At 40.2% G+C, this 13195-nt stretch overlaps 1 protein-coding gene across 1 annotated transcript; it reads left to right on the top strand.

The window, feature by feature from the left end:
* The first annotated feature begins 5579 nt into the window (after window positions 1-5579).
* pkmb (pyruvate kinase M1/2b) lies at window positions 5580-13195 on the top strand. The gene is made up of 11 exons (XM_026175679.1): window positions 5580-5654; window positions 6817-6995; window positions 7156-7247; window positions 8871-9002; window positions 9085-9271; window positions 9358-9628; window positions 9730-9880; window positions 9972-10124; window positions 11482-11648; window positions 12467-12648; window positions 12759-13195. Exons 2-11 carry the CDS (start codon window positions 6845-6847, stop codon window positions 12863-12865), a joined length of 1593 nt encoding a protein of 530 aa, XP_026031464.1. The 5' UTR covers window positions 5580-5654; window positions 6817-6844; the 3' UTR covers window positions 12866-13195.

Genomic DNA, 13195 nt, shown 5'->3' with positions numbered 1-13195 from the left:
GGGAAGATGGGTAAACAGGTGATGTTTGGCATTTATTAGCCTTGTTTTCTGTCTGCTGTGTCGCAAACTGACCTTAATCTGCAGTTACCCTTGTTAGCAGTCACCCGCTGCTCCACAATCTGGTCAGATTAGACACTTATAGGACTGCATACATCTGTACACACCTTCAATAAACAAGTGCTTTTCTTGGGGTAATCCACTTAGACATGAATGTCTAAGTGTCCCCTGTGTATTTACAGGGATGGACACAATAGTATAAATGTCTCATGTCTCAAACAGGAAACTGCCATTTTTGGGGTTTGGAACAGACATGAAACGCAAAAAAGGCCGAATAATTTCATTATTTTTATACACCCATTGTTACAGGTAATATATTTCAAATAAATTGGTGACGTAATTAAGTAAATGTGTTTGTAAAGAGTCCACTTTTAAGATTATAACAAATCTGATACAGATTTGGGAAAAGGTCAAAAGCTAGAACTGAACCAAGAGGAATGCTGTCATATCTGGTAAACATTTTACCCACTCGAATAGCTCAGAGAACAAAATCTACTTAGTAAAAAAAATCTATCTACACAATCTACTGACACCATAGACATTAATTTTACATTAAATACAATAGTTACAGTTAACAAACAATAACTGACTGCAGTTTCAAATCTTTTTTTTTTTTTTAAAGAGAAAGATTTTATCTTAGAAGTTTCGTTTGTATGGTTTGTAATCTGTATGACACCATGATCATTTTTGCTAAGTTGCACAGTATGTTGACACTGTGACAGAAAAGTCACAGTTCAGCAGATTGTCCACAAGAGAGAGCTGCTGTTGAGTTGTTGAGAGAGGGGGGGGGGGGGGGGGGGGGGGGGGCAGGTTATGGTTTATTCGACATGTTTTGCAGTAAATGTACAAAAGTCAAACTGCAACTTTTTGAAACTTTAAATGTCACTGCTAAGGCTTCTCAGAATTTTATCGATTTATACGTTTTATAGGCATAGATGTAATATTGATGCTATATCAAGTCTTTTGATAATCCTTCCTTTAGCTTTTGCTTTGTAATCCCAGACTTGTTTGACATACAGTAGGTAAAACATGTTTTAGACCACATGCAGAAAAATAAAAAACCACAAATATTTTTGAAATCTGTCAAACACCTGTTTAAAACAAACAAACAAACAAACAAAAAAATTCACTGAACTGAAATTATGTTTTTATACCCAAATGTGTACCGGCATACCCGACCTCTCGAAGTCAAAAATTTGTCAAGCATAATTTTCGAGAACTACATATCATATTTTCTTTCTGTTCAGGAATACGAGCAAATAACAAAATAATATTGTTTTACTATTTTTCTGCTTTTTAATCAATATATAACAACAATAATTATATTTTAGCAATTTTCCAAATATCAGTTTGTTTAAAGTGCTTGCACATACTGACTGACAGAAACAGAAAAAATGATTTTCATAAATTATTATTATTTTTTATGTTTCTTCCTTTTCTGCGTTAAGCACATTGAGTTTTCATGTAATGAAGTGTCCTATATAAATCAAATTGCCATTGTCATTATTGTTAAATCAGGCCTTTCACTGCTCGGTGGTTTAATAAATTTGTTAACCGCTGCACGTAGATTTCAGGACAAAGTAGGGTTTGCAATTAATTTACAATTTTTAAAAAATATCCACATATATTGTTAAAAAATGTGGACAAAATAGTGGAAACAATGTAAAATGGTACAAAACCTACTGCTCTGTGATCTACAATATTACAAAAATGAACACATTTACCCATGTTGTTGTTGTGATGCTGTCTCTGCTTGAATGCAGTAAGATTGAAAAAAGATAAGTAAGAAGAGGGATGGCGTCTTGGATTTCATTGCATCATTGTTTGAGCTTTTAACCCATCTGTAATCTGGAAATCAGCGGCGCATTTCGCTGCTTCTGGCGGCTCCAGATTTATCCACATATAGATGGAAGGTCAGTGAAAGCCAGTTTGGAGCCAGTGCTGTAATCTCAGAGGATTACGCTATTCACACACTGTATGAATATTTATGAGTCATAAATGAGTGTAAAATTTGTATACTTACACCCAGTTTAACAGACTAGTAGACCCTAAAGGGCGTCATCCTTGTGGAGAAGCCTTTCCTTTCACTTATGTCGTTTTCTATAAAAAAGTGGATGAATTTAAAAATCATCTAAGGTGTTATACATGTGAATTACACATAAATATTTTAAAGAGAGATTAGAAATGACTGGCCTACTGGTTTAATGAAACTCTGGAGAGTGTGAAAATATGTGCTGAATACAACTCCCAACCAGTCGTGGCCAGCTGGATGCCCCTCGCTGATCCTGGTTCTGCTGAAGGTTTCTTTGTCGCCGTTTTGAGTTTCTCTGGTTTGTATTTTAATTATTCTTGGTTTCATTCTGTATTCTGTTTATATTGTTTTGGTTCAGTTCCTGTTATGGTTAAGGAGAGCTTATTTATATCCATTTATAGTTCCCCTCTTGCCTCAGTGTTTTTCCTCTGTCATGCTGGTGTGTCTTAGGTCTAAGTGTCATCTCCTGTCTTATTTTGATAGTCTCTTGTCTTGTGTGCATTGTATTCAGCTCTTCTTCCTCTTACTTGTTATTTTGTAAGTTTCAACCTTGTTCACACCTGTTGCCTGTTCCCTCATCATCAGTGTGTGTATACAGTATGTCTGTCTTTTCTTGCCCCATGTCGTGTTCTCCCTCTTGCTGTGTGCTTTGTGTGTTTTGTGTTTCCTCCTTCCTCTTAGAGCCTTGTTTCCTCTGTGTAGCCTGAGTTATTTTGTATTATGCATTTTGTCATTCTTAGATCAGCAGTAGAGCTGCTTTTGAATTTTCCATTTGTCCTTTTTGAGTCATGTCTGCCACACAGCCATCCCTGACATTCTTCCTGTTAAAAGGGAGGTTTTCCTTCCCACTGTCACTATCAAGTGCTGTTATATGTCATCTAATTGTTGGGGTTTTCTCTGTATTAATGTAGAGTCTTTACCTTACAATATTAAGTACCTGGTGGTGATTGTTGTTGTGATTTGGCACTATACAAATAAAACTGAATTGAGTCAACTCTGGGTGGGTCTGGTTTAAATGTTTTGAGCGGCATGTTACCACTGCATTACAGCACGTGCATGTTAGATTTTGCATTTCTGTGCTTGCCAAATGAAGGAAGTTGAACTATGACAAACTGATTATTTTTGACTTAGTAGTCCTTTAAGGTGAAGATGGAAGGAGTAGAGGTAGTGAAAGAGAACTGGAGTCAACTGTCTAAAGTAACGGACACTACGAGATGAGTGAAAAAGAGAGTGCAAATAGGGCACAATTGGGTGGAAATGAGTATCAGTGATAATATTTTACAGAAGTATGACAGCAGGAGTGAAATAGGTGGTTTACAGGATGCTATGATGTGTGGTTTGGACACAGTGACACAAACAAAAAGACAGCAGCAGGCTGAGCTAAGGATGTTAGGATTTACATTTGGAATGATCAGAATGGACTTGATCAGGAATGGTTTGAACATGTGCAGAGGAAGGATAGCGGATATATTGGACAAATGAGGTTGAAGACTGAACTGCCATGGATGTAATGAAGCAGGACATGCAGAGGGTGATAGTGGTGGTTGCTGGGGACAGGGTAAGATGGAGGGAGATGATCCACTGCAGCGACACCAGGAAAAAACAACTGAAAGAAGTCTTTCAAATTTAAGGTGGAACTTAGAGATTAAGTAAAAATGAGCCACGAGGAGTTTTTGTAAGAATTGTGTAAGAAGTCAAGAGAGACACTGCTCAGTTAAATTGAAAAGTCAAAAAAGGATAAAACCTGAAATAATAATGGGGAAAGAATACACAATGCAACAAAACAAAATAGAAAACTCTTAAATGCATTAGGACTATGAGATATTAAAAGAACAAAGTGTCTGGACAAGGTGATGAGCTACCACATGCTGCCAGGACAGCTTATTGCTTTTACATGTCTCTAGGATGGAAAAGCGTTCTTTCAAAAGGCATTTCCCTATTGGGTGTTTTGATTATTTGCTCTGGCAATGGAAAGGGAGTCTCGACTGGGTTAAGAGCTCTTGAATGTGAAGGCCATAGTATATAAGATAAGATAAGATAAGATAAGATAACCTTTATTAGTCCCACACGTGGGAAATTTGTTTTGTCACAGCAGGAGTGGACAGTGCAAAAGTTATGAGGCAAAAATTAGAATACAATAAGAATAAATACAGTACACAACTGTACAGAATAGAATAAAATAAAATACTATATACTATATATATGACTCACATACTCATTAACCATTTGGTAACCTTTCATGTCCTGGATGGAGCTCATGTGTCAGTGTGGAAGACAGCACTGGCATCAGGGGGGGAAAAGAGATTTTTCTGTGAGTCTTAAATGCAAGTTGGTGGTTCTTAATATGAAGCCACTGGAAAGAAGGGAAACATCAAAAGTTAAACTAAGTTGGAAAACAAAGTAAGGGCAATAAATGAGAGTCTGCGGAAGCCAATGTTCTGACTGTTATTAAACGTCAAGTTGAAAAACTGTGTGATATGGTAGGTTTTTGACTCCTGAATTTGGGGGTTGAACCTGATTAAAAACTAAGCATCAAAGAACAGAAAGCATTCAAGTGTGACCTTAGATGATGAGACTACATCTATTTTACAGCACAATAACACACATTACAAAGCAATATCATAAGTATGGACCATCTTCAGATCCCCCCGCCCACCTGGTCCTGGATCACAGATTTCCTCACCAACAGGCCTCAGACAGTGACTATTTCATTCCCGGTGTTCCAGATCTTGCATTCGCAGAATCGTCATTTTCTGAATGGTCTTCTCTGTCTGTCAGTTTGACAAGATTAAAGACCTCAGCAAACAAGGTCTCCATCTCCAGTTTGTGCAAATCCATACATGTGTCACTATTATCTTAGTTACACAATTATTTTAGTTACACAAAAAAGAAATTTTAAAAAAACTCTTCTGTCTGGTCTCGTGCCTCAGTGTCTCTGTAACACAAATAACGAGGCGCCATTTTTCTCATGACACCACCAATCAGCTCAGAGGGATTTATCAGGGTTAAAAATGACAAACGGGATTTAAAAGGAGGGAACATATCAATATTTAAAAAATACAAAAACAAAATAAAACACCGGCCCACTTTAACCCCTGGATTTGGCACATCTCATCTCTTTTTATATGACATCTCCTGGTGATTAATACATGAACAGGATTGCTTTCCATTTGTTACTGTTTTCCAGATACGACATCATCGGTATTTTGCACTGAATTTGAGCTGTCTCCGGGCCAAACAGATGATGGTGTCATGTTTGAGGACTCGGCGGAAGCTCTGTGATTAAACTGTGAACTAAACTTGCACCTGTGCTTTAAAGCGTAAACTTTGTATAACTCAAAATCTGGCAAACCTCCGTCTTTTTATCTGAATATTTCCCCCTGAATCTGAAACAACTGTCAAAATAAACATTTAATTCAAGCATCTCTTCACTCACCATTATTGCCCTCACCGCCCTATATCCTATGTCACTCAAAGGAAAGTAGTCCCGGTCAGTTACAGGCATAAAACCGGTCGCTGCGACAGGACTTGTGGCGCTTTGGTCCCTGCAAAGTTCACTTAGTAGGTGAGTAACAGCAGCAGAGTTTGTGTCTTCGAGATGGAGGAAAGGTTTAAAAGTGTAGAAATGTAGTATATTAGCTGTGTGGAAGATCAGAATCGTTAATGTTGGTTTTGCACATGCAATCCTTTAGATTTATCTGGTAATTATGTATATATGTAGCACGTTACCTGTTAATTAAGCAGCTAAAAACCAAATGTGTTCTTACTGAACTGCACGTTTAAAGAAACCGTAATCTCGCAATAACATTTATTAACGTTCAAATGTATCACCTTTCAGTCAGTGATTTGGGTTAGGAAGTAGCTGTTACACTTATTTATTTTATTTTATTTTTTGCTGGTTTTGCAGACAGCAAAGGGATCAATAAAGACTTTGATTTACTTAAATAATGAGTTAATAAAAATGTCTGTTGCTGTTTGATTATGACGTTGATGTTTCTACAGTCCACAAATAGCCTCAGCTGACTGTTATTTTAGGTGAATACAAAGGGCAGACATATGGTCTCAGCCCACCCACCACAAATCCATGCACTGCCCGACAACACACTTTTATCAAGCATGCTGCACTCCTCCAGGCTAAACAAGTGCAAGCTGAATCATATAAGTTTTACTTGTCTCTATAATGTGGGCTTGTGGACCAGCATTACACTTCAGGCATGAAACATTATTTTTTTCAGCCTCCTCCTCAAGTTTGTGCGGGTTTTTTTGTGTATGTGAATCAGCTTTAGTCGCTGTCAGAAGTGATCAGCTCCTCTTCTTTAACATACACTCATGCTGGAATGTGGGAGAGTGCAGTCATTCAGCCCCATACTGTTGTCCTTGCTTTTTGTGTCGGCTGTTCTCCAGTTAGCCAAAACTGGACTGTGAGAGGGTTGAAAGTCATCCACAGAGAAGTGGAACATTTAGTTTGTGTTGGCACTCTTCTTTTCCTATTACATATTTTCGGTCTCTTTTTTTGTTTGTACGCTCTTTTTGATTTTTTATTGTCTATATAAATTCTTCTTCAACTTATTGGTTGTAAGTGCAAATTCCATTGTGTCACGAGTAAAAATATTAGATGCCCATGAAAAAAACAGGAGATTTTCTACATAACCTGTGGTTGGTGCCATACACCAGAGTCACCAGGGCCCCGGTCGATTATCTTTCATGTTTCTTTCTCTCTCTCCAAGGTCTCTTCCTGCAGACACAGATCCAGCCATGTCGAAGCCAAAGGATACAGGCTCCTCTATCATCCACACCCAGCAGCTACAAGCTGCTATGGCAGACACCTTTATTGAGCACATGTGCCTGCTGGATATCGACTCTGAGCCGGCTGTGGCTCGCAACACTGGCATCATCTGCACAATTGGTCAGGCGCATTACCAAGGCCCATTGATTTGTGCTTATTATGTGTACAATCTGATTATTTTCTTCATGTATCTGCATCGAAAAAGAAACACGACCTTGGTGCAAAAATGTGATCATCTTGGGCCCGTGTCTCACTGTGTTCATTAACTGTCTCGATGCAGGACCTGCCACCCGATCTGTGGAGATGGCCAAGGAAATGATCAAGGCTGGGATGAACATTGCAAGAATGAACTTCTCCCATGGCACACATGAAGTGAGTGAAGGGTCAGAAATACTTTCTGCCAACCTCAGTTCCTTATTTGTTTTACATTAAATGTTCTAACCTGCTAAAGCCCTGATTTCACAATCACACACTGTGACGTCACAGATTCCAGTAAAGCCACATGCTTGACAGTACAAACCCAGATCGTCAAGTCAGTTTCTTTGCCCTTTAGAAGTGAGTCGGTGAGGATTTACCCTTTACTGCAGCAGCAGTCAGAGTGCCATTACTCCTGTGGCCTGGTGACCATCTGTAATGTGATCTTTGAGCCTCCTCTCGCCCCTTTGGCGCTCGGTCTGTCTGGTAGCTTGTGAACCCACTGTATCGTGGCCAGCTCTTCAGCCGACATTACACTGTTGACCCCTTGCCTTTAAAAGTCAAGCCTCTTTCCCTTTTTCACTGTCACCTGAGTGGATGAGCCGTCAAATGTCATCAGCTGTAGCAATGAACACCCACAGTTAATTTTTGGATCTTGAAAGATTAAGTATGTTAAAAAAAAATTCTCTCCAATTTAACTTGACTCAAAGTGGCTCAACAGCAGTCAAATAAAAAGACCTCAGTTTTATCTGTACAGCAAAGTGAATGTATGATTTCTTCTGAGGAGGGGAAAATACATTTGACCTCTGTGTTATTGGTGTCACAGTTGCCAGTACAGCTATAAATAGGAGTCACCCCCCCACAGCAACAGTATGAGGAGAAGGCATGTAGAGAAGCCAGTGACCAAGGACAGTAGTCAGAATTCACATCACTGTTTTTGTTTAAGTGAAAAATACATTCATACCTGTCATGTACCGACGTATGCGGCAGCTGTTTATGTACAGTTCAGCTGAACAATGTCTTCCTTTCAAAATATGTTGCACTTATAAATAAATATATAGTTACATAACCAGCACTGAGGCGTCACCTGTTGCTCTACTAACTGAATTTAGCTGTTTTTAAACAAAGGGTTTAAAAAATGTATAAATATCCACCTTTAATATTTTTGTAACGTTTTTAATTTATTTGCTTTTTAACCCTTTAAGACCTACCATAGAACCAAGTCCGCCAGAGCTGACTTTATATTTTTACATGCTGTAGTACCATCTTTGGGAGCATTTCAAGTTGCTATACATCAATACAACTGTTATAGCCCAAATTTTAATAATATGTATGCATTAAGTCCATAGTAACTACATAAATTGCAAAAAAGTGCAATAAACTACAAAAAAAATTGAAAATTGTTTTGTTTTTTTACATATACTTCTACTTGGAGAAATTTAAGAAGTTTATCCCTCAAAACGTTAAATACAAAAAAGTTGCAAAAAATAGTTTACAACAACAGGAAATTTATTTTGAGTGTTATTTTTGTTTTATTTTTGAGAGATATAATTTTTATATACTGCTTTTTATGCAATTTTTGCAAAACTATATGTGGAAGGAAACCGTGACCTAGGACAAGCTGATGGCATAAGATGTAAGTACAACTCCTCCGGTTTCATATGCAAAAAAAATTATCGCGCTAGCTTACGTGGTTCCGGTTCTATGGGGATTTAAAAATAGTTACGCAAAACCTCCGACCGGCTTTAAAGGGTTAAACCATTGCAAGATCTTTTTAATATAACATCTGTTTTCATGCAGTACCATGCCGAGACCATCAAGAATGTCCGCGACGCAACTGAGAGCTTTGTACCTGGATCTGTTGACTACAGACCAGTGGCCATCGCTCTGGACACCAAGGGACCAGAAATCAGGACTGGACTTATCAAAGGCGTGAGTTCTTGCCAGATTACCGCAGCTCTAATGAAGCCAGTGTGAGCAACTCTCTCCTCAAGTCACTTCTCATTGTTTTCAGAGTGGCACTGCTGAGGTTGAGCTGAAAAAGGGTGAAACCATCAAGATCACGCTCGATGACCAGTACACAGACAACTGTGATGAGAAAATTCTGTGGCTGGACTACAAAAACATCACTAAGGTTGTGCAGGTTGGAAGCCACATTTATGTTGATGACGGTCTGATTTCCCTCAAGGTTAAAGAAGTCGGTAAGAGCACGAACAATTTGTCCGTCCTCCTTTCGTTCTGCCTCCAGTAGCTGAAATATTTTTTCTGTGCTTCCTTGTAACCGAAGGCAGCAATTACTTGATTTGTGACATTGAGAACGGCGGCACGCTGGGCAGCAAGAAGGGCGTCAACCTGCCCGGAGCTGCTGTTGACCTGCCTGCAGTGTCTGAGAAGGACATTCAGGACCTGCAGTTTGGCGTGGAACAGGGTGTTGACATGGTCTTCGCCTCTTTCATCCGTAAGGCCGCTGACGTTCATGCTGTCAGGAAAGTGCTGGGTGAGAAGGGCAAGGACATCAAGATCATCAGCAAGCTGGAGAACCATGAGGGCGTGCGCAGGTGGGTGGTGTAGTGTGCAAACGATCACAGCACAAGTCTGTCTTTTTGATGGTTGAACTTTTTTTCTTCATCCCCCCCCCCTTTTTTTTTCTTTCTAAAAGATTTGATGAGATCCTGGAAGCTAGTGATGGCATCATGGTGGCCCGTGGAGATCTGGGAATTGAAATCCCAACCGAGAAGGTCTTCATCGCCCAGAAAATGATGACCGGCAAATGCAACAGGATTGGCAAGCCAATCGTCTGTGCCACACAGGTCTGTGATGGGAGCACGGATTAGTGGAGTCCAAATAAGTGCTTTTCTGCAGACGTGAAATGATGCAGTCTGCCTCTTTGTTCACATTAAGATGCTTGAAAGCATGACCAAGAAGCCTCGCCCTACTCGCGCTGAGGCCAGTGATGTTGCCAATGCTGTGCTGGATGGCAACGACTGTATCATGCTGAGCGGTGAGACAGCCAAGGGAGACTACCCTCTGGAGGCAGTGCGCACACAGCATTTGGTAAGATGGCTTCAGTGTGAATGTGCTCAGTGTAACCATCTTTAATACCAATATCAAAAGAACACCTGAAGGTTTTTGAATGTCTGATGTGAGAACTCCTCCTGTGAAGTTTGCCGCTGCCGCGGCAGTCACACTCAGTCAAATTGTTGTGTTTTGAGCCTGTGAGGAAGCTTTCATTATAAGTATAAAGTGTGTGGTTTATCTTACATGTGAATCTTGAGCGTTTGCTGCCAAACAGATAGTTTTTCAGCAACAGAAGGTTCACATGATTCAGATTAGACTTGCTCCTTTGTGCGTTCCTTTTATCTGAAGCTACTTGTTTCACTTTTGCACTCGTTATTGTCGTGTCTTGCTTACTAATCGCGAACTGTGTGCCTTGCGTCCAGAAAATTTATGCTCAGAATATGTAACATCGTTTTGTTCACAGGTTCCATGAGGGCATATCAGTAAAGTTTGATGATAATGATCAAGGCCATGAATGTTATCCACGCTCAAATCCAGAGAAATTAAAAAAAGACCGTAAACATAAGCGTTTCTTACAAAAATCAAGTCTGCCATGTCACGTACGTTACGTTTTTTAGAACAGGTATAATTCAGTTCAATTAATTTTTTTTCAATAATACGAAGAAAACAGAAAACCCCAACAATCATATGATCCCCTTTGAGCAAGCACTTTGGGGACAATGGGAAGGAAAAACTCAGTTTAGACCCCATGTACCAGCATCATTTCTCAAATGCTACTAATATAAACAAAAGCACTAGAATTTTAAGCATAGTTATAAAGATAAAGACCATCTAATGAAAGTTTGGACCTCTGACCTCTTCTTCAAGGTCAAAAAAGGTCAAAGTAACCTGATATTTAGAATCCACATATCTGATTCCCTATATGCGTATATGTTGTAAATAAAAACAATGGCAGTAAGAAACGTAGTTATAAATTGTTCTGCATCGCATTATTATCACTTCAACCTTCAGCTCAATCTGTTGGCCTTTAAGGAAAGGTCAGAGGTCAAAGGTGGCATGACATCTCTGCCATCACATTGGGTTTTACTAACAGCTTGTTTCCCATTTCTTCAACCTTCTTTGCCCATCACTGCTCCTGCACTCCATCTGCTACCAACAGCATCTCCTCTTGTCTTCTGCGTGGTGTGATAGAGCTCAGCTTGCATGTGTCTGCAGTGCACAGCAACGGTCTCTGGACGTCGCAGCCATGGCTGTTGTGTAGCTTGATGTTTCACTTTGCTTTCAGGTATGAGGAACTCTGCACTAAGCCTAACTTTGGTCTTTGCTCCCACAGCTCAGACTAGTTGTGTATCTGCAGTCTGACAGCCACTGTAATCTGTTTTCACTTATTCAGATCGCCCGTGAAGCTGAGGCAGCCATGTTCCACAGGCAGGTGTTCGAGGAGCTGCGTCGCCTCACTCATTTGACCCGTGACCCCACAGAGTCCGTCGCTATTGGTGCCGTCGAGGCTTCTTTCAAGTGCTGCGCCAGTGCAATCATTGTGCTAACCAAGACTGGCAGGTGAGACTCCGGGAACATTTCCACCCAGTAAATCTCTGTAAAGCTGAGTCATAATATCCTCCCGGCGCCCACTCTCAGAGAAGAAACTGGGGCATTATAATATTTTTCTATCCTGCTGCCTCCGCTTCTTCTTGAACGCAAGCCCCCAGCTCGTTTGAAGTGTGCCAAGTTTCACTGCAATCACAATCTGTGCTCTGCCCGTGACCTTTTTGAGATCTGAACCCTGACATTTTACAAGTTAATTATAACTCCCTAATCGTTCTTCTCCACTTTAGAGTTCATCCTCCCAGCACATGGCACTCAGCACATACATATAGTCAACTGGGCTGATTTCATAATGATAATCCTATGAAATAACGTGGGCTATACTTAATACTTTTAAATAGTGATTTATATGACGGAACTAAATTATCTCCTGACTTTGCTGTTCAGATCAGCTCTGTGGAGATGTGTAGCATCTTTCAGCTCAGTGTTGGTTGTCTCACACCTTTTTGCTTTGCTCTGCTCTTATTGGTGGGCTCTTTCTGCCACAGTAGGTGTGTTCACAGCATGCTACCTACATAGTGTGAAACAGCACATAGTTAGCAACAGGCAGGTAAACTAAATAAAGCATTTAGCTGCTAGAAAGCCAAGCATTTTAATCAGCAGTTGAACTAAAAGACAGATTGAGAATAAATATTAGACTTGCACTAATAACACTAATTTAAACTTCAAACGAATTAATATTTTGTTCCCTAACTTCTAAAATAAATAGCCAGCTATTTTATAACTGCTCCAAGTTATGTCAGAGTGCAGTGACTTATGCCTGTCACCTGCAGGTCTGCTCACATGCTGTCGAGGTACAGGCCCCGTGCCCCCATCATTGCTCTGACCCGCTGCGGTCAGGCCGCCCGCCAGGCTCACCTGTATCGCGGTATCTACCCTGTGCTCTACACCAAGACTGCCAACGACGTCTGGGCTGAGGACGTGGACCTGCGTGTGAACTTTGCTATGGAAGTTGGTGAGTGTCAGAGTTAAGAGGATGTTCTGGTAGTTCAGTAAAGCTGAGCAAGAGATTTTTGCTTGTTAACTTAATCTTTTTTTCCCTTTTTAAAAAACCTCTTTTTGTAGGCAAGCACCGCAAATTCTTCAAAACTGGAGACATGGCCATTGTTGTGACCGGGTGGCGCCCAGGGTCTGGTTACACCAACACCATGAGGGTTGTGCTGGTGCCTTGAACTTCATCGAAAAATATCACTTACTACTCGTCTGCAGCCCACCTTCCCTCCATATTGAACTTTGTTACTGCTTTCAGAAAGCTCTTCTGTTGATGTCTACAGACTCCATGAATAAATGTCTCATTCACTGTCTAAATCCTGCTGCTGGAGACTAAACTTTTTAGTGGCAACCCTTCTGGTGAACAAAGTGAACAACATTGCTTCTCAGTGCACACTTTAGCCTCATTTCAAGCAATTTTTTTCCTTTGTTCATGGCTAGTGCAAATGTATCATTGTGAAGTGAACTGGTATGACTGGGTTTACATCCATTAAAAGGAACTATGTGATCAA

The sequence above is a fragment of the Astatotilapia calliptera genome, chromosome 7 (genome assembly GCF_900246225.1).
Source record: "Astatotilapia calliptera chromosome 7, fAstCal1.2, whole genome shotgun sequence".
In the NCBI taxonomy this organism is placed as follows: Eukaryota; Metazoa; Chordata; class Actinopteri; order Cichliformes; family Cichlidae; genus Astatotilapia; species Astatotilapia calliptera.
This window is presented reverse-complemented; position numbering and strand designations above follow the sequence as displayed.